This window comes from Canis lupus, chromosome 12 (genome assembly GCF_048164855.1).
Source record: "Canis lupus baileyi chromosome 12, mCanLup2.hap1, whole genome shotgun sequence".
Taxonomy (NCBI): Eukaryota; Metazoa; Chordata; class Mammalia; order Carnivora; family Canidae; genus Canis; species Canis lupus.
This window is the reverse complement of record NC_132849.1, coordinates 28365182-28387112: the sequence shown is the minus strand read 5'-3', so window position 1 is coordinate 28387112 and position 21931 is coordinate 28365182. Positions and strand designations below refer to the sequence as shown.

Genomic DNA, 21931 nt, shown 5'->3' with positions numbered 1-21931 from the left:
TGTTACATAAATAAGTCTGTTGTCAAGAGCAGTGTAGAGAGATTTGAATACTTGAAAATACAATGGAACATTAGGAAATATATCATCTCAGGGCACCTGGGTGGCTCAGTCACTTACGTGTCTGACTCTTGATTTTGGGTCAGGTCATGATCTCAGGGTCGTGAGATCCAGCTCCTTGTTGGGCTCCATGTTGGGCAATGGAGCCTGCTTAAGAGTCCCTCTCTCCCTCTGCCCCCCCCCCCAAGCTCTCCAGAGACAGCTTGTGTGGGTTGACATGCAGAGCCCAGGGCAACCAGAACCCCATTCATGGATTTAAGACTTCCATTTCCCATCTCCTGGGAAAAACAATGGTTTGAAGGTTGATTGCAGGTACCAGCTCTCAGATCTAGCTGGGAACCAGCCAAAAACCATCAACTATGTAACTGGCAAACACAATGGGGGAATACCAGTATCTGGATTTACCCCAAACCTGAAAAATCTCCATCTAGGGTAAGCACCTTATGGGTGACAAACTATGGCAGCAGAGGTGGGAACAGAATGACATCTCATGTCATTGCTTTGGATGTCTTCATTTGTAATTTACAGATTGAGTTAAAGACTCAATTTGTTGATTTCTTTCTTGCAGCACACAGGTGCTCCAATGGCTGCATCATCCTCCATGGGATGCCCCCAGCATCTGCCTGGATGGTGGTCAACTCCCCATCACCATAAATGGTGCTGGCAAGGTCCTTTGATTTCCCCTCTGTCTCCAGGGCTATCTCTGGGTTTGGAGTTGGGGGCAGTTGGCTGCATGCTCACTTCCTTTGAACTAAGCACTGCCATGCTGCTCAACACATTTTGCCCATAGGTTTTCTGTCTTGCTCAGGTATTGTCTACGTATTCTGATGTCAGTAGTGATAGGCATTTACAGTGAGCACGATGTGGTTTCACTGAAAACATTAGATCATCAGAGGAGATAGCTGAAAGAATGTGTTTTTAGGCAAATGAGTAAGAAACACCAGAGGGTCAGGACCATAGTTACAAGGAACGGCTTGAGCAAAGGAATACATAGCAGCTTAACAAGGGTAGAACCCCATAATGCTCCCCACAGCCCAGCTCCACCTTAGCAGCTGGCTAGGATGCCTCCCCTGAGGATTCTGAGCACGTCGGCCAGCTTCCCTCTTGAGCTTGCATGTGTCAGGTCACCCTGTCTCCCTGCAGCAGGACCCCTCTGTGTAAAAGAGCGTCCTACTGTACCATGATTTATGTGCTGTGGTTCTCAAACTGTCAGGTGCTCCAGAGTCACCGAGAAAGCTTGGTAAAAGGCAGGCTCTGAGGCCTCAAAAGACCTACAGAGTTGGGTGAGAGCTTTAGAGATGAGACTTTGGAAAACTACATTTTTATTTTTATTTTTTATTATTTTTTTTGAAAACTACATTTTTAATGTGATTCTGACATTAACTCAATTTTGAGAAACACCAAAGTGGTTCTTGGCCACTGCCAGAGGGAGAAGATATTGAAAGTTTTGAAGCATGGATGCATTCTGGGCCCTCACCAATCAGAATGCTGCCTGCGGCAAGCCAAAGGTAGAGCCACTTCCTGATTGGGCCTGTGTCAGCCCTGACCAGGTGAGACTTACCTGCACGTGCTCACATTCACCTGCACTGACATTTTGGGAAGGCCTTACAAAGATCAGGCCACCCTGCCCCACTGAGAGGTCTACTTTCCTGAGATGTAGAGATCAGACTTTCCCTGGAGGACCAATGCCAAGTGTGGCTGGCAAGCCTGCTGGCCTTCTTCATTGTCCAACATGGTGCACTTCCTGACTCGCACCCTTGAACTTACCACCTTATACCAGATTTGCCATGCATTCTTTGTCTCCCCTCTCCCTCAGCCTCCTTCCTATTTGTCCTTCTTCCCTGACATCCCTCACCCCCCGCCCCCTGCTGCCTGAGGATTGCTTGGCACTGCCCACACTGGACTTCTACTGGGACCACATTAACTACCTAAAACCCGGGAAAGATTGGCTCAGGGAACGAGGCTGTGGCCATTCCACATGGAGACCCCAGATGGATATTTTTCATCTCTTTAAGTGTAAACTGGTCATGGGAGTTAACCTGTGATCGTGATGGGCCAAAAAGACTCTGATATGTCATAGCCCAGGGGCTCAACCAGCTATGGCACATGACGTCTCCTTGGGTTAGTGGCTCGTCCCTGTGTTGACACTTCTGTCCCTGGCAGGAATTGATTTGACTCATGGATGCTGTCTCCAATAAGAGCCTCAAAGGGATGCCACCCAAGCCTGTCAAGAGGGAGAAGCAGGACTTCAATCTGCTGTTTGGTGACCTCTTGTAACAGTGTTAACAGTGTGGGCAGGACATGGGCTGGGGTTCAGCAATCCAGTGACCACACACACACCACACCTCAGATGGCCCTAGAATCTTAGCTACACATGCACCCGCTTCATTTTCCATATCCGCAGTCTTGTGGTCATTGTGTTGTGACCACAGAGAGAAAAGAATCTTAATCATAGGGGATTCATTTCAAGAACCAAAATGTCAGTGACAGTGAAAGATTTAGCAGCTCTGTAATACTTGCCCCCACCCCATCCACAGCCAGCTGCTTGGAAAGAAGGTGATGAACCCAACTTGGCATGGAAGGAAATTGCACATAATCCTGCCATTAGAAAGCCCTGTGGGCAGAGAGGTAGGCTCCAAAGCTCCAGAATGGAAAGCAGCCATTTGGCTCCCTGGATTATTTCCCTTTTTCCCCTTCTTTCTCGGAAGGGTATGTTTTTAAGATCTGAAGCTTTCTGCACTGGGAGAACCATAGCCACAGGCCTTGTTGCTTTGACAACACTGGTAACCAAAGAAAAAACTTGAGAGAAATAAATAACTTTTCCCCTTATTTCCATGCTAGGAAAAAAGAATTGTTTGGGGCAGTCACCTCTTCCCCTCTTCCCCCCCCCTTTTAACCTTTATTCATTCGTTTTAACCTTTCATTCATTCAACCAATTTTCATTGAGCAACAGCAATGCACAAAAGATTGCTAGAGATTCACACTGAATCTAAGAGACACGGCCAACCTTGGGGGGGAGGTGCTCACCTGCGAAGGTGGAAGCAAGCAAAACAGATGGGCAAATACAAAGGTTAAATGGGGGTTTGTGGTCAGTGCCTTGAAGGGATCTAAGAAGGGGCTGAGAACATGATGAGGGTGGGAACACAGGAGGGCCTCTCTGAGGCTGCTGTGGGTATGCAGAGATGTGGAAGGGTGTGTGGGGTCCAGTCACATGATGAGCAGGGTGTGGGGTGGCAGGGGAAGATGCTGTTTCAAGAAGAGGGAATAACAGGTGCAAGGAAGCCCTCAGGAAGGGAAGAACTTGGCATGCTTGAGGAAACAAAGAAAGAAGGTATAGAGCCTTGCTCCCGGAGCAGGTGTGAGCTGAGCGTGAGCAAGGAGAGTGGGGGAACACACAGGCCAGCCCTTGCAGCCTTGGAGGCCATGCGGGAGGCGGGGTTGTAGTCAGAGCACAATAAACAGGTGTAGGATAGACATGTGGTAATTGGACTTGTGTGTTGCTGCTGCGTAGAAAGTGCGCTAGAGAGGATAGGAATGGAGTTGGGAGACCACGTGGGAGCTGCTGAAGTCCAGGGGAGAGAGGAGGTTGAGAGCAAACCTAGAGACAGAACTGATGGAACTTACCACGACCCCATGTGGGCCATCTACATGGAAGAGAAGTCAAGGCTCCCCGACTCCGCTTGAATGTTGGAGTGCATGGTGTCATTTATAGAGATAATGCAGACTGAGCAACCAGTGGAAATTTGTTTTTAAGCAACCTGTGGGGGGGGTCACTGATCAGAATACCATCAAGCATCAGAATACCATCAGGAGACCCTCAGGCAGAACACCCCGTTACCAATCCCAGTGAGGACGCTGGGCACTTCTGGCCACTGCATCTTAGTAGTGGAGCCACCGAGGGAAACACAGCACGGTCAGGCACCGGATGGAACAACATGTGGCTCATGTAGGGAGGAGACAGAGCAAGATCTGCCTCAGAAGTGCCGGTTCAGGGTGGCCAGCAGGTGTCTCTCAGCAGCTGACACGGGCAATCCCTAGGTGTGTACCCCTCTCCAACCCCTTCCCATGGAGTCTGAATGTTTGGAAGCTCAGGGTCATTGACATGCACATGTGAGCAGAACCAAAGAACACTCGTTGAGCATGAACCAGGGAAAGGAAGCTCTCCCAAGAGGTGCAGAGGCCACAGCGGCTTGGGATCTTTAGCACATGTTAAGGAAGCGTTCCAGGCCCAAGGCCCATTCTCATTCAGCCAAATGGGGCTCCAAAGACCACGTGCCTGAGGCTGGCTCTCCCGACAGAGAAGTCAGGTGGACAGGCGGACGGTGGGAGATACACACTTGGGAGTTACTAGCACAATGATGGGATTGAAATTCACAGACCGTGGTTAAGAGCAAGGGTGAGGAGAGTAGAGACAGAAAGGAAGTGGCTCAGGACCTGAAGAGCACTGAAAGGTCAGATGGAGAGGGAGGGCCCAGCAGACAGGAGAAGCCCACCGAGGCCCGAGCCCCCAGGATACTGGAAAAGCAAGGCTGTAGCAGTGGATCAAGGGCTTGGAAGGGTATTTTGCAGTCAGATTAGAGCACACACACTTCGCTCAACTGCTGCATATGAGGCCTTTTCTCAGAGATCTTTAAAAAAGGATTTGAGTAGGGGCTCCTGGGGGTCTCAGTGGTTGAGTGCCTGCCTTCAGCCCAGGGCGTGGCCCTGGAGTCCTGGGATGGAGTCCCATCAGGCTCCCTGCTCAGCGGTAAGTTTGCTTCTCCCTCTCCCTCTGATCGTGCTCTCACTTCATCTCAAATAAAAATCTTTACCAAAAAAAGTGGGGGGCACCTGGGTGGCTTAGTGGTTGAGTGTCTGCTTTGGCTCAGGTCATGATCTGGGGGTCCGGGGATCAAGTTCCCCATCGGGCTCCCCACAGGGAGCCTGCTTCTCCCTCTGCCTATGTGCTGTGTCTCTCACGAATGAATTAAAAAATCTTAAAAAAAAAAAAAAGATTTGAGTAGACAGCTTCCTTTGCTACAGTAGCCACTTAGTAGTTACTAAGAGACCAGCTGGCTAATTTACCCAATGGTGGAATGAACAAATAAGGGATTATGTTTAAAAACCTGTGAATTTCCTTGCAGACTTTTATGTAGGACTGTATATGCAAGTTTAGCATCACCTATGTATAGATATTAACACAAGCAAATCTTCATTAACTCTTCCTTCTAAACAAAACTTTAATGATTATGAAGCACTTCCTTATAAGGGTTATTCTGCACTTTACTGAACTATTCCTTTGCTATATCCAGGTTTTCGTAATCATAAATAATGCTAAAACAAGCAATCTGAAAACAGTATTCACTATGGACAATTTCAACTGCACAAAAGTGGAAAGAAATAGTATCATGATCTGTACATACTCAAATATAGCAAATTCCTTTATTATCTTCAAATATCTCATCAGGGTAAAAATTTCTCCAGTTGTCTCACGTGGTTTTAACACTTTGGTTGAACCAGAATTCATTTAGGTGCCACACTACCATTGGTTGATATGTCTCTTACACTTTTTTTTTTTAAGTTTATGGGTTTTTTTCTAATTTCTATCTTATTTTTAGTAGAGAGGGAGAGAAGGGGGAGTGTCAGAGAAACAGAGAGTCTTAAGCAGGCTCCATGCTGGGAGACCTTTGGGTCTCCTTTGTGGAGACCAACAAAGGGCTAGATCCCACGACCCTGAGATCATGACCTGAGCCTAAATCAAGAGTCAGAGGCTTAAATGACTGAGCCACCCAGGCACCCCTCTCTTATGCCTTTTTATAGAAGTTTACCGTCTCCTCTTTTCCCTCCTTTTCCTTCCTCCTGCCACCCCACTTCAATCCCTTGTAGTTTATTTGTTGAAGAAATTGGTTTCTTTTCCACAGCCTTGATTTTGCTAACTGCATCCCTGTGGGGTCATTTAGCGTGATCTTCTGATATCTTTCTCCCTCACCCCAGTTTTATTGACATACAATTGAGATCCAGCACTGTGTTAAGTGTAAAGTGTGCAGCATAATGACCTGACCTACATTTACTGTGAAATGATTACGGCACCAGATTTAGTTACACCATCCATCCTCTCATATAGACATGCAAAAATAAAAAGGAAAAGAAATAGTTTTTCCCTTGTGATGAGAACTTTTAGGATCTACTCTCTTAACAACTTCCCTACACACCAACCCAACAGTGTTAGCTACAGTCACCATGCTGCAATCACAACCCCAGGGCTTACTTATAACTGGAAGTTTGTACCTTTTTGGTCTCTGAATTTCTTATAAACTGGTAGCTAACTCCAGAGGCTTGATGAGATCCAGGTGAAATTTTTGTTTTGTTTGGGCCAGGCAGTAGACACTGCTGCCGGGAAGCCGTGCTGTCTGTCATCCCTCCTTGTGATGCTGTGCCTTGGGGAGCCTCACTGCTGTCCTCATGTGTACATTTCCCCAGCCTGTTCCTGCAGAGGGACTGGGGGCCATTCCCTGAGCTCTTGTCCTTTTGGAGAGTGTACCACTTTCCCACTGGACGCCAATTTGGCTGGACATCAACTATCTCACATCTTCTTTCCCTGAGTATGTTAAATGTGCCTCCATGTCTTCTGTTGCAGCTGGTTCTGGTGCTGCCATCCATAAGTATCTTGGTCTTCTTGCCTGGATGCCCAAAGGATTTTTTTTCTTTTTCTTTGAAATCTAATAATCTTATTAGGATCTGTGCCAGTCCTGGCTTTCCTGGGCCAGTTTTCGCAAGGGCAAGGTGCAGCTTTTCAACACGAAGTCTCAGTTGCTGGAGTGCTCTGCTGGCCCAGAGGAACTCTCAAAACTTTCCAGGACAAAGCCCCGTGTTGAGAAGATTCTCATGAGCCCAACTAAGAAAGTCGGTGCAAATGAAAGAGATGGCCCAGGGAAAAGCAGGAGAGGAGCACAAAAGGGGCAGAGCAGAGAAATCCTGAACCATGGGACCCCTGGGTGGCTCAGCGGCTGAGCGTCTGCCTTTGGCTCAGGGCGTGATCCCAGTTCAGGGATCGAGTTCTGTATCGGGCTCCCCGTGGGGAGCCTGCTTCTCCCTCTGCGTGTGTCTCTCCCTCTCTCTGTGTGTCTCATGAATGAATAAAATCTTAAAAAAAAAAAAATGGAAAGAAAGAAAGAAAAAGAAAAAGAATCCCAAGGCAGACAGTCTGGAAGCTGGACCAGCCAGATAGGAAAAGTTGTTTCCCCTAAACATGAGGAGCAGAAAAGGATTTTTGTCAAATCCCATACAAACTATTATAAGAAAAAAAGAGAATAAAAAGTCTCTACAGACAATGAGGAAATGCCAGAAAGACATGGCCATGAAACAGATGAAAACTATTACCTAATATTGCCAAACAAGCTGAAAGAAATTTGAAAAAGATAAAAACTATGAAAGGACAGCATAAATAAAAACTAGAAAGCTTCAGCAATGAGGTGATTGGAGAAATGGAAAATCTGAAACAAGATGACAGAACACAGGAAAGGATTAGAAATACAAGAGGAAAAGCAGATCGTGCGTGTAAAACACACAGCCTAGCTCCAGGGAAAAAGTAAGTGCTCGCTAAACGGTAGATTAAAACAGAATTATCCTGCATGCTTTTGGCTTGGCAGCCTCTTTACAGCTCTGAAGTCACCCTGCACTGAACTAAATGCCACAGCCTGGGACAGATGTGAACGTGATGACAACTGGACTTCAATGAGGACGCAGATGGGGCACCAGGCCTGGGCGTCAGGCCATGGAAAGCCTCCAACAGTGCACCAAGATAAGAAAGAAAGAGTCTGTGGGGAGCCCGTCTAGAAATAAGAAGCCCGGGCAACAAGATCCAGACAGGGAGATGGACCCCAGGGTCCTGGGGCACCTGTGCATTTCTCTGTCGGGCCGATGACCCCCCCCTCGCACCCCACTACCACCACCCCCAGGTGCAGCTGGACCCCGTCCGTCCCACTGGAGGCCCAGAGGGGAGAGACAATGGAGCTGCTCCTCCCGGGGCCAGACTGCAAGCTGCCAGTGTCGCACTCGTTGGCTCTCTGCCCACCACGTCACAGCCTGTGGTCTGCCCACTCTCAGACTCTGCTGGTGAGCAGCGTTGGGGCTGAATGATGGGCAGAAACGGGAATTTCAAGCTCTGTGGCATTTGTGTGCAGTGTCATTCCAGACACATTCTTGGAACCCGGTCATCTGCGAACAGAACGGATGGGGAGAGCACAAGCAGGCTGAGGTTGCTGAGAAGCTGAAAAGGCTCTGTCCCCAGGGATAAGCAGCATCTGGACGGTCTGGGTCCCTCCACGACAAACAGCAACCATACAATAGTCCGTCTAACATCCCAGCGGTGAGGAGGAGGAAGGGAAGCCGAAGCCCCTGCCAACCCACCCACGGCAGGGCTGCTGTTCTCATCAGGAGCAAAGCACCTTTCTTCCCCTTGATAGATACAGCAGGGAAGGACACTCGTATGCCAACAAGGCGAGGTCTCCAATTTCCTTCCCTGAGATGCTGTGGTCAATTCAGTGAACTGACAAATCTCTCTCTGGTAGAAAGGGCCTGTGCTCTGTGCATTAAGACTGGGCTAAGGATTCCTAGCAAGCAGATGTGGCCTGAGACTTTAAAAGAATTTTTTTTTTCTGATTAGAAAATTTATTGTGGAAAAGCTCATTATGGTAAAACAGAAGAGTACAAAAAAAAAAGTGTAAATAAAGAAAAATTGCCTGGAATCCTACCACACAGAGAGAAATCTATTAAATTTGTATATATATATCTCTATCTATAGCTTTCCCACAGGACTGCTATGTGTATGAGCAGAGAATATTTCTCTTTTCTGCCATTGAGGAAATTCAAGAGTCAAAAGGAAGTCTTCCTTGGATGCACAGGAAATGAGCACAGGAGGGCTACTGGGTGGGGATTTGGAGAGACTTCATTTTCCCCTTCTCTGAAAACTGCGGTGGACCATCTCTCCCTCTTATAACTCCCCTGAATTGGGTTCTTATTCAAAGGCTGTTCTTCCCGGGGCGGCTGGTGGCTCAGTCAGCTAAGCATCTGACTCTTGATTTCAGCTCAGGTCATGATCCTCAGGGTTGTGGGATGGAGCCCTGTGTCGGGATCTGTCCTGGGTGTGGCATCTACTTGGGATTCTCTCTCTCCCTCTGCCCCTCCCCCTGTTTGTGCTCAAAATAAATAAATAAAATCTTTTAAAAAAAAGTTGCCCTTCCTGGGTGCTGGCTGCTAAGGGCAGAGTTGAGGGCGACAGTATGGCTTGACTCAAAGGCAGATGTGTCAGGAACTCGGGGAGAGGGCTTTTCTACCCTTTGACCCCTCTGGTTCCCTGATGTGGTTATCTGGGACGGAAGTTAGCTCTTTTGTGTAAGCAAAGTTTTGGTCCTTTTTATGGAAGAAAATGAAGGTAGAGAGATTGCCCCCTAATGTGAAAGCACCCCAGACTGGGGTGCACACGTGGCAGCCTACCCTGTAAATTAGAGAGTGCGTCTGATGGAGCATAGCTGGGTGACAGGCCAGCTCCTGCAGGCAGAGCTCCAGGTGAGCAGAGTGTGTGCCAAAGGGTACGTGGCTTGCCGAATGGTGGGTGGGCTGCAGCTCAGGCCCAGCAGCCCCTCTCCCAGCTCTTGCTGCTCGGGGCAGCAGCGAGGGCAGAGTGGACGAGCAAAAGCTGAAGTCATCCTGTCATGTGAAGACAGGTAACCCATCTCTGGTTTGGGTTCCTTTTAGAATTAGAACCCACCTACATGTATTTGAAAATTATTCCTTTCCTAGGCATCAGCGGATGCTCCAGCGAGCCTTGTCAGAATGGTGGAACATGTGTAGAAGGAGTCAATGAGTACAAATGCATCTGTCCTCCAGGGAGGACTGGGAGCCGTTGTCAGCACCAGGCCCAGACAGGTATGTGGCTGCTGTGGGGCTGCGGGAGGACGTTCCGCTGCAGAGGGAGGGCAGCCTGATTGTGGGTCACCAGATGCAGATGTGTCAGGACCTTGGTTGCCCACCTGGGGAGAGGGCTCTTTGACTCTTAATTCCTCTGGTTCCCTGACGTGGTTATCTGGGATAGGAGTTAGCTCTTTTGTGTAAGCAGAGTTTTGGTCCTTTTTATGGAAGAAAATGCAGGTAGGGGGATTGCCCCCCCCCCAATATGAAAGCACCCCAAACTGGGAATTTGGCCCAAGAGGTTTTGTTGTTCCACCTTCACTTGTTGCACATTTTCTCTGCAGATCGACAGAATGGCTCTTCATTTCAAATGCTTCCCTCACACCCTGTAAAGTCTGTAGTTAGTGAAACTAACCCTCAGAGCTGTGCAACTAGATATTTGACTGATGGTGAGATTATTTTTTCTTTACAGATTTTATTTTTATTATTTATTTGAGAGAGAGAGAAAGCATGAGCAGGCTGAGGGAGAAACAGGTTCCCCAATGAGCAGGGAGTCCGATGTGGAGCTCCATCCCAGGACCCCGAGATCAGAGACTGAGTGGAAGGCAGACGCTAAACTGACTGAGCCCCAGGCCCCCCTGGTGGTGAGCTTATTATCCACATCTTGAGTCCCAACACATCCCTAGCCAGGTCTAGAGGCTATGAAGTGGCTGTTTTTGCAGATGGCAAGACAATCCAATAAGGAATCTATGAAGGGTCTTACACTGTGCTGTAACCAACATTTCCTATATAAAAAAATCAAATCCTAAAGATGTCCTTTTTCTTTGCCAGAAAATTCTGGCAAAGTCCTGTCTTGTTGTCTGGATTTCTATGTGGAATCTTGGTGTGGGGAGGAGGAATTGGTAGTTAACAGCAGTGTCCAGAAAATAAGAGCTTTGTCAGTACTTGATATTCTTGCATCAGACCCAGTGCAAGGCCAATTTTAAATACTGCCCCCAGAGATTTGCTGCTTAATTGTCTTGGTTCCATTCAGCTGAGTCAGCCTTGCTGGGAGCTTTCTCAGAAAGAAGCTGCCCTCCCCAGGAGCCCAGAGGCTCCCTGCCAGCCTGCCCCTATCCCCGTGGCTGCTCTCTCTGGAAACAGAGACCAGAGGCAGGGCCTTCTTGACAGCCCCACTGCCTCTCGTCCTACTTACAAACAGGAAGGAAAAAGAAATGGGCCTTCTTTCAACCCAGGTGAGCTGGTACTGGGTCCTGAATGTTCTAAACCCTACATGTCAGGGTTTCTGCTGTCAGGACCTTAGGCAGTTGCTCCTCAGGTCTGGGGGGTACTTTATATATAAAGTATCCCCTTGACAAGAATCTCCCCAGGGAAGGGGAAGAGGGAGTGAGCAGGTGCATCTGAAGCCAGCTTATGTCCTCATGGTCTCCTTGAACAGCTCAGCAAAGGCCAGGGTTCTTGCTCACCCGGTCTCCCAGCCTGGATCCTTCCTTCCCATCGGCTCTGCTCATGTCTGCTCAGCTCTGAGGGGAGCCTCTCTCCAAATACTTTTTAAAATCCATTCACCATTTCCCCCCTATTATAATAGAATATACATACATAAAATTTACCACTTTAACCATTTCAAGTGTACTGGCCAGAGGCATTAAGTGCACTTACCCTGTTCTGCTGCAATAATCCACCTCCACTTTTTCACCTGGCCCTTGAAACAATAATTCCCCATTTCCTCCTCTCCCGGCCTCCTGCTTTCCCAGTCTATGAATCTGACTACTCTGAGAACCTAGCCTCAGTAGAGTCACACAATACATGTCCTCTGGTGTCCTCTTCTGTGTCATTACTTTCACTTCTGATTCCTCTACCATCTCCCCTAACCTTGAGATCTCCAAATCCTTTGAAAACTTTCAAAAACTAATTTTTTTTTCTGATTAGAAAATTGATGTTCCTAGGGTGCCTGGGTGGCTCAGTCGATTAAGCATCTACTCCGGCCCAGGTCATGATCCCAGGGTTCTAGGATGGAGCCGGAGTGGAGTCCGTGTCTCTGATCAGTGAGGAGTCTCCTTGTCCCTCTGCCCCTCCTCTTGCTCAGTCTCTCTCTCTCTCTCTCAAATAAATAAATAGGGATGCTTGGGTGGCTCAGTTCACTAAGCAATTGCCTTCAGCTCAGGTCATGATCTTGGGGTCCTCCCCTGGAGCCTCATGGGGTGCCCTGCTCAGTGGGGAGTCTGCTTCTCCCTCTCCCTCTGCTCCTCCCCTGTTCGTGCTCGCTTGCGCTCTCTCTCTCTCAAATAAATAAAATCTTTCAGAAAATAAAATCTTTTTAAAAGAAAATTGATGTTCTTAGTTTAAAAACAAAAAGCTTAGATATTTTAGTAAAGTATAAAAATGACAACAAAAAGACACCCTGCCCCACCCCCTCCAAAGAAAAGTTGTGTTTTACATTCCATAGTTTTAAACTCCGGGGATCACGGTTAGCATTTTGGCGTTTGTTCAGCCTTTGGAAGGGAAAGCGTGGATTTCAGAGCACTGGGGTCCTTCTGTGCGCCGTGGCCGGGCTGCGGGCTCCTGCCAGGTGCTTCTCCCGCCCTCCCGGGGCGCCTGCGGGTGTCCGGTCGCTCACTTGTCTTTCCTTTCCCTACTCCAGAGTAAGCTCTGAGGGGCGCCGCGCCCCGGTCTGGGTTCTCCTCCGGCCCCAGCCCGGCAGGTGCGCTGAGGGTGTCTTCTCCCCGCAGCGGCCCCCGACGGCGGCGTGCCCGGCGACCCCTCGTTCAGCCGCGCGCCGCGCTGCGCGCAGGTGGAGAGGGCGCAGCACTGCAGCTGCGAGGCGGGATTCCAGCTGAGCGGCGCGGCGGGCGGCAGCGTCTGCCAGGGTAGGCGGGAGCTCTGGGGGCGGGGCCGGGCCGGGCCGGGGCGGGGCCGGGAGGGGCGGGGCGGGGGCGAGTCTCCGAAAGCCCCGCCCAGCTCGCCGTCTAGGTAAGCGGCGACCTAAGGGCTGCCGAGACGCAGCTCTGCGCCACCGGCGGTAAGAAGTCAAGGCTGGAGAGAGCGGGGGAGCGCGGGCTGGGCCCGGTGTCAGGAGCCCGCGGGGCCCTCCAGACGGCGCGCACCCGTGTCGAAGGGCCTCGCGCCCCCTGCCGCATCCCGGCTGCAATCCCGCGGGTGGGCGCAGAGAGAGCTGGAGTCCTGGTGAGTCAGGAAGGCCCCTGCGCTGTGCCCGGCAGGAGGACTCCGCCCCGGCCCCCTCTCTACTTCGCTTTGTGGACCCAGCCAACCCCAGCCAACTCCAGCCAGCTCCAGCCAACCTCTCTTGATACCAAAGTGCCTCTGAGAAACACTCACACCAAACGGGCCCAACCCAGAGAACTGGCCAGTTGGGTGCGAACCGCCTCGTTTTACAGCAGCAGAAACGAGACCCTCGTTGATGAGGCCTGTTTCAAGTGGGGCTGGGACCCAGGCTGGTACTCTGGGCTGCCCACCTGATCTGCCAACCTCTGCAGGGTCCCCCGTTAGTCTTCAGCCTTACACGGAGCAACCCATCTGGGGTCTACTACTAGGTCCCTGTCACCCCTCCCTTCAGCCCTCTCGGCCCCTGGCTGGGGAAGAAAGAGGCGTATGCCTGCCATTCTTCTGGGTGCTCTGCTGGGGACAGGGCACTGGGCCCAGCCACTAAGCCACAGTAGCCATCGCCTCGAAGAATTGAGGCACAGCCATCCTGGGTCATGGTTACTGGATGTCCACCTCGTGGCTTCTGGTCATACCGGGCACTTCTGTCTCCAGATGTGAATGAATGTGAGCTCTACGGGCAGGAGGGACGCCCCCGGCTCTGCATGCACACCTGTGTGAACACCCCAGGTTCCTATCGCTGTGCCTGCCCCAGCGGGTACCGGATGCTGGCTGATGGGAAGAGTTGTGAGGGTGAGTGATGCTGCTGTAGAGGCAGGTGGCTGCAGGGCTCGAGGGAGAGCCTGGCTGGTCCCAGACAGTGGCTCCAACACTGGGAAAGAAGGAACAGAAAAGGCAAGGGCTCGTCCATGTGGAATGTGAGAGGAGAGGGGCTTCCCAGTGATGTCCTAGTGGGGCTCTGCTGCAAGGATCCTAGAAGTGGGTAACCTGGGACTGGAGAAGACCCTTCCATCCATCCCCCATTCGTCCACACCTCCATCCATCCCTCCTTCCGTCCCTCCCTCTCTCCATCCATTCATCCATCCTTTCCTCCATCCATTCTTCCATTCCTCCATCCATCCATCCCCCAATCATCCACTCTCCATCCATCTCTCCTTCATCCCTCCCTCCCTCCATCCATCCCCCCTTCCATCTCTCCAACCATCCATCTCTCCTTCTATCCATTCATCCCTTCATCCATCCTTCCATCCCTTCCTCCTTCCATTCATCCATCTCTCCATCCATCCCTCTATCCATCCATCTCCATCCATCCCTCCCTCTATCCATTCATCCCACAAATGCTCAAGAAGGTCCAGGTAGGTTTGTGCAGATTGGGTTCCAGCTGAGGGGAAGGCAGCAGCAGAGAACTCCTACAAAGGAGAGTGGAGACATCTGCATTTGGGGTGGGGTGAGGCTGAGGAGAAAGCCTTTCCACAAGATTTGACTCTTAAGGGGCCTAATAACAGCCATTGAGGGGAGACTCTAGGGCATTTAGGCTGAGGAGGAGGCAGGTCTGAGTGAAGCATTGTGACCTGTGACCTGTAACACTCCTGTGTTTTTAGCAGCTCTGTAACGTGTCTACCCTGAGGAAAGACAAGATCTCGGGGAGGGGGGCTCCCCTGCACGGTTCTGCAGCACTTCCACAAGGTCTGGATTTCAAATAGTTAAAGATGACAGGGTTTCCCGTTTGAAAAATAAGTATTGGGTATTTGGAAAGCTCACCACATTCCAATGCCTGTTGGGTTTTTCATGTGGTCGTGTGATGGAAGGGACCTTAGGGGATCTTCACCCTTCCTGGGTGTCCCTTATTTCAGATGTTGATGAATGTGTGAGCCCACAGCTCATGTGCCCCCGGGGGACCATGTGCATCAACACCGGTGGAAGCTTCCAGTGCGTTAGCCCAGAATGCCCTGAGGGCAGTGGCAACGTGAGCTACGTGAAGACTTCTCCATTGTGAGTATAGCTAGGGCCATCCACGGCTGGGCACATTTGTCCCTCACCCAGGCCTCCATGGTTGGACCCCCTGGCTGGGCCAGATTCAGAGGTTCTTAGGAGAAGATACAGTTATATCCAAGGAAAGATGGAAGGCAGGGAGCTGGAAGTCGGCTTCTCTGAACTTCCATTTCCCTTTGGTGGTTGCATTTAATGCAATGCTGCTGTGTGCAGCAATAACCCAGTTTGCCCTCATAGGAGTAATGTTCCAAGTGTTCCCTATGGACATGGAGGATGATGGATTATAGCACCTTGGTGCAGTACTGTTGGGCATGGGGGTGGCCACTGGAGAGAAGACTGCTGTGGTGATGTTTCCAGGAGGGTAGGGAGATATTACACAGATTTGGGAGAGGATTGTTTCCTCATGTTCACTTGGCTAATAACTGGGCATTTCCAGTCACACTGCATGTCCTGTGCACTTTGTGTTCTATTGATCTACTTTTCCACTGGTTTAGGAGGTTTGAGTTCCGGTAATCTAAGCACCTAATGGTTTGTGGGGGTTTTTTTGTTTTTTGTTTTTTGTTTTTCAAAAGGTGGGAGACGGGCCTTTCAGGAGAATAACAACAACTATCACAAAATACCTCTATCCCCTTCTGAAAGAGATCACAAGAGCCTTAGCATTGTCTTTAGAATGAATTAACTTCACAAGTTCAGATACTTGAATTGCTTTCTGGGCTAGAAAGAAGTATCTATGCTGCTTTCTGGCAGCATAGAAGCATCAAGAAGGTCAGTGGCACTGAACAGTGGCAGTTATTTACTGAGACCAGAGGCAGCAGGATCTTCCTCAGAAGTCACTCAGTGAAGGGACCGTATGTCATAGCCTATGGGGACAACCCCGATTATCAGCCAGGTGCAATATTCGACCTACATAACTGTGATAATATGAGTCACTAAATATGCTAAATCATATCTGTGTGTTGGATAAAGTAGAAAAATATCAGAAGCACTTCCACAAGATCCTGATTCCAAATGGTTAAGACGAGGTTTCCTCTTTAAGAATAAATACTGGGTGCTTGCAAAGTTCACCTCCTGTAGAGCACCACATTCCAGGGTTTTGCCGGCAACCTGCTGGGGTCCCAGCATTGCTGAGAGAAGTCTTGGCATGTATAGAAGGGGTGCCTGGTTTGAATACCAGCATCATCACTACTTAATCTTCGTGGCTGTATCTGTCTGTGAAAACTACAGTAACAGCATATATAAATATACGTGGACATGCATACAGATGCAAATGGGTCAGGGGAGCACTTCTTCCCTGGCCACACCTGCCGCCCGCCCCACTCACTGGCCAGTAGCTTTGAGTGCCTGTGGTGAGGGGCTGGTGGTGGAGAAGGTCACTCTAGTGGCCTCTGCAAGAAGGCAATGGGGCAGACAAGCCAGGGCAGAGCAACCTCTCCTGAGTCTCCCCAAGACTGACTCCCTACTTTTGGCCTCTCTGTTCCAGCCAGTGTGAGCGAAACCCCTGCCCCATGGACAGCAGACCGTGCCGGCACTTGCCCAAGACCATCTCCTTCCATTACCTTTCTCTGCCCTCCAACCTGAAGACACCCATCACGCTCTTCCGCATGGCTACAGCCTCTGCCCCCGGCCGACCTGGACCCAACAGCCTGCGGTTTGGGATTGTGGGTGGGAACAGCCGGGGACACTTCGTGATGCAGCGCTCTGACCGGCAGACGGGGGAGCTGATCCTCGTCCAGACCCTGGAGGGGCCTCAGACGCTAGAGGTGGATGTCGACATGTCGGAATACCTGGACCGCACCTTCCAAGCCAACCACGTGTCCAAGGTCACCATCTTTGTGTCCCCTTATGACTTCTAGGGCAGCTGGGGGGTCACGGCGGTGCAGAGATCTGGGCTCATTTCTCTTCCTCAAAGATCCAGCTGAGGGCCCTGCCAGCGACAGCTCTCTCTCCCCAGCCTGCCTTGCCCCTGCCCACCCGTCTGTGCCCCCAGGTTCCTAGGGCAGTGCTGACACTCTTCCACGGAGTGGCACACATGGCAGCTACAGGACCCAAACTGCTGCCATCACGGTTTGTTTTGTTTTTTTTCTGCTTTAAGCTCTTCCTGTAGATTATGCACGACCCTTCTCAAGTCTTTTCTACAGGGAAATGGGCACTTTTTCAAAATGCTAGGTAAATGGCAGTGTGTGTTTGAACCAGCTGGGGAGGGAAATGCTTACGGTGTGTGTCTGAAATGACTGTCAGTCCTCTGTATCACTAGAGTCAAGCCTCGTTATGAAGCTGCTCTAGCATGCTGAGGGCCGGATCATGCCCCTGCAACGTGGGGCATAGGGAGTGGGTCTCCTGCCACAACCTGGCATGCTGTTCTCATCTGCATTCCCTCTGTGACATGCCTGCCAGCCTTTTCACAGAAAGCCATGGCAAGGCCTAGAACCCGCACACAGATTCTTCTAGACCAAGGAACCGACATTAAAGCATAAGTGCTGCCTGAATGAATTCCCTTTTGAGAAATCATATCTCAGAACATAACCTGGTATTACAACTGAATAAATAAAGTCAGTTGCTCCTCCATGCCCACCTGGCCTGTCCCTGAATGGGAGTTAGCCCAGTTCCTTCTAGGAGGGGATACCTGGCTCTCTTTCTATCTAGGCTGGAGCCACTGGGATAAATGCAGAAGAAAGAAAACATGGAGGTAACCTTGAGATTACACCACCAACAGAAACTTGGCTTGGCCAAATGGGAGAAGGCAACATCTGGCTGTGGCGAGCTTACAAAAATGCTTGAATTTACATTGATTCCAGGGCCTCCTACTTCAGGTGTAGGAGCCAAGGGGCAGTGCCCTCCAGGTGACTGAAGAAAACAAGCACGGCTTGGACATGGGGTGGGGTGGAGGAGACCATTCAAGTTAAAACCAAAAAGCCAGCTGAACTGGGAGGAGCCAAATACATGTTAATCTAGGTGAGATTTCATCAGATATTTTAATTAAAAATTCATTGTATTTGCCTTGGTGAGATGGGGCCAGAGGAAGTGTGTTGCCCAGTTAGTGATTAAGCCATATACCAAGATGGTTTCTAGGAAAACCTATCCTTGTCTTATTGTGTCAAAGAGTGAAACCCGGTCAAGAGTTGCTTTTGACATGTTTCTTCTCTCGTGGGCCCGGCTGCAGTCTCTCTAACAGAACGAGGGCCTGCAAATCTGCTTTTGTGGACTGTTACAAGACTGTAGTCACAATATTAGCCACAGCCTTGTGTTTTCAAATGGTGCTATGACTGGGGTTAGATCCTTGCATGCCATCCAGTCCCCTGTGCAGAATGCCAGGGAGGGCAGTCCAAGGGCATGGCCATGATCCTGAAAGTACAGTGTCACAGCAGTGCATTCCTCCCTCCTAGAGCAGGACTGGTTTTGAGGGACAAGTCTCTCACCTCCCAGCAGATGAGGAGTGATTTGGGAGCTACAGAGCACGTGCCCTGCCTAGACTGATGTATGATGATGACTTGGATGCCATGTAGGCCCAGTCTAAAACAGTGGTTTACATCACCATGACTGCCGTCATCAAAGCTGCTTCCCATTTATGGATTCCCAAACCCAGCCCTGTCCCCACAGTACCAACATATGAATGCCTGATGGCTTGGGACCCCATTTTGTGGATGATGCCTGGGCTCTTCCTCCCTGGGCAATACCTTGTCTCTGCACTCTTTCCACTACTCACTTTCCTCTGGAAAACCAACTTCTCCCTTGTCCTTTCCTAGCTGTAGTATGCACTAGGCCAGAGTAGTGAGGAGTTACCAGAGAAGCTAGGAGTTGTACCTCTCTCTAGGTAAGACAGCTTCCTATCATTGGCATTGTAAAACTGTTACCATGCATAGTTGCAAACACGTACAGAAGTATAGTATGATGAACACCATGTGGAAACCACCAGCTTCAACAATTAACAATTGTTAATTCAACAATTAACATACAGCCAACTTTCCCCTACCACGATGTTTTTGAAGCAGATCCTGGACATCATATCATTTCATTGGTAAATATTTCAGCATATATCTATCTCTAAACCACAGGGACTTCTGAAAAAGCATAACCTCAATACCAATCACGCTTAAAAATCAGTAATTCCTTACTACCTTCAAATATTCAGTCATTTGTCAAATTTCTGAGTGGCTCATGAGTTTTTGTTTGTTTGAGTTAGGTCCATGCTCTGTAATTTGTGGACATGCATCTCAAGTCTCCTTTAAATGTAGCAATGGCTCTCACCCTTTAGCACATACTGGAATAACATGGAGACTTGATAGAAGATGGTATTGGATCGTGTGACCTGTAGAATTTCTCAGTGTGGGTCTTCCCGAGTGCATCTCTGTAGTGTCTTTTAACAGGTTCCTCTGTCCTGTTTCTTATATATATATATAGTTGTATTGAGAGATTTAGTCAGAGTCCAGTTGTGTTTGTTTGTGCAAGACTACTTTATTGGGGGTGACAGGTACTTCTGGTGGGAGCCATACAATCTCTAGTTGCCTCAATTTTCTGATGGTAGCAGCCATTCATGATTACTGCATAGACCTGCTACTTCTTCAGGGGTTGCAAACAGTATTCTTCCCATTTAATGCACAGCACAGTATTCTTGTGCTGTTGTTTCTTGTTAGCTGGCATACTTTATAAAGAGAAACTTCTTTTATCAGTTCTTTGTTTGGTTAGTCTGAAGTTTGGTTTGTATAGGAAGGCAGCATAAATTCTTGATTTTTTCCCCCTTCCTTAGTTTCCATGGTGATTTTCTGGCATCTTTCCAAGCTCTCCAGTGAGAGTTGTTTTCTGCTTTGAGTATATTATGAACTTATGGTTTAAACATATTTCATGTGTGTTTCAATCCATTGCAGTTGTAATCTTTACTGTTACTGAAATTATCTTATTTTTGGCTCTTGGGAACTGTGTTAAGTTGGCTGATTCCTTTTGATATGACCCTAGTGGTCTTTGATGGTTTTGTAGTTATCTTGTATGGCAAAATGTTTCAGGTTCATCTTTGTATTTTATGCCCTAGCTCTGAAGTCATCCAGTGGTTCCCAGGGGCCTCTGGTTCCTCTTAGTAGGCAATAATAATTAGAGACCAAAATCTGGGTGAGGAGTGCTCACTAGTGGTTTGGTCACTGTTTCTTGGTGTTAGTGGACAGATCTAGGAAATATATACTATGAGTTTATAATGATACTTCCAATTCAGTTCAGGAGTATAGGGTTTTTAATGTAACCTTACTGATTTTACATCTGCTCTTCTTTTACTCATTCTGAAAACCTCTTTCTCAAAATCACCAAAATAACTGCATATTGTTTTAAATCCTCAGAATAACAATGCCCAAACTACCATACAAATAGTTATTAAAACAGTTAAAATTTTCTTTTGCAATTCTTTTTGTCCTTAGGGTTTTGCCATTAGGGATGTCCCATCAAATTACTATTTTAAAATAACTTAGAATAGTGGTTATGTTTCAAACTTAAATCAGGTATGGTTACTTTATTTTGCTTAAAATTTTAGATTGCTTTTTTATTTTAATTTTTTTTATAATTATGTAAACTATTTACATGGCTCCAAAGTCAAATCCACAAAATGAGCTACTTTCAGAGAAATCTGTATCGTGACCCAGTCCCCTCCCCCTCCTTCTTCCTTAGATAATACTTTTTTTCCCATTTATTCTTCCATTAAAAAAAAATATATATATATATAGACGAATGATAAATGATAGCACAGTATTTCACACTTTCCTTGGTCTTGCTTTCTTTTCCCCATAACAATATACTGAATATCATTCCATAGAACAAGATAGAATGTTCTCCTATTAAATGCTCCATTATGAGGTCATACATACCATTGTTTATTCAACCAGTCACCCTTGATTGACATTTGGGTTGTTTCCAATCCTTTGCTATTAAAAGTATTGCAGCAATATGCATTTGTCTTCTTGTATTTTTGCCTTTTTACCTGAGGTCAATTTTTCCTCTATAAGAATTACACTTCCTGTCTGCAACAGTGTATGGGAGTTCCTATTCCTGAATCAAAGAAGGCCCCAGTGGTGTCCCTAATTCTCATAACTGCACACATACCAGACCCTCCTTTGGAAGGACATAGAAGACTGAATGTAGGGCTATTCCACAACTACCCCACCTGCCTGTCCAAGACTTCTAGCAGTCAACAGTCACCAGAAAGGTAAGAGACCAGCCAACCGGATCGCAGACTCATGACAGATGGAAAGTTAGCTAAGTTTTTGGATAACTTTTAAAAGTCAGACTTTTAAAACGTAGCACCTCCAACAATAGCCACTCCCCTCCCCCAAAAAAAGGGGAAAATGAGCCTAGAACAAAATATCACTGCAGAGACATAGTAAACTTGATGGGTTTACTGGAAATCTGAGCATATGCCCCAAGGACAGACGTGAAGAAGCAGACTTGAATGGGTTACCTGCCACCAGCCACTGCCTCAGCTTTTACCACACCCACACTGCAGGGATGGGAAGATGGACTGTCATGCCTTTTACCTTGTACATATGAAAATCTACAGGTATTTATAAGGTGCATAAATATTCCTGAATGTCTACTCTGTTGCAGGCACTATTTTAGTTGCCTAGGACACAGCAGTTGACAAGATTGACAGAGATCCTGACCTCATGGAGCTTATGTTTCAGCAAGTGAGATGATAATACACATGAGATAAGAAAAGTACATAATTTCAAAGAGGGATGAGTGCTATGAAAATGAAAGCAGCACAAGAGGGTGTCAGCGTATAGTAAATGCACGCACTAATCCACGCAGACAGATCATCTAGGAAGCCTAGATGTTGCAAACACTGTAATCGTGTGTGGTGACAGTGAGATCTGACCTCTCAGTGTTTGGAAATATGACC

The 21931-nt window shown here is 48.3% G+C and overlaps 1 protein-coding gene across 6 annotated transcripts in view; it reads left to right on the top strand.

The window, feature by feature from the left end:
• Positions 1–20980, top strand: part of FBLN7 (fibulin 7) — a 48549-nt gene extending 27569 nt beyond the window's left edge. For 5 of the 6 annotated variants that reach the window (XM_072770223.1, XM_072770228.1, XM_072770224.1 and 2 more), the window contains exons 4-9: positions 9838–9963; positions 10290–10394; positions 12675–12812; positions 13720–13857; positions 14919–15057; positions 16538–20980. In XM_072770223.1, coding sequence (XP_072626324.1) covers positions 9838–9963; positions 10290–10394; positions 12675–12812; positions 13720–13857; positions 14919–15057; positions 16538–16910 — 1019 coding nt within the window. In that variant the 3' untranslated portion in view covers positions 16911–20980. The remainder of the gene's footprint in view (positions 1–9837; positions 9964–10289; positions 10395–12674; positions 12813–13719; positions 13858–14918; positions 15058–16537) is intronic. The other variant, XM_072770225.1, reaches the window with a different exon arrangement.
• The last annotated feature ends 951 nt before the right edge of the window (positions 20981–21931 follow it).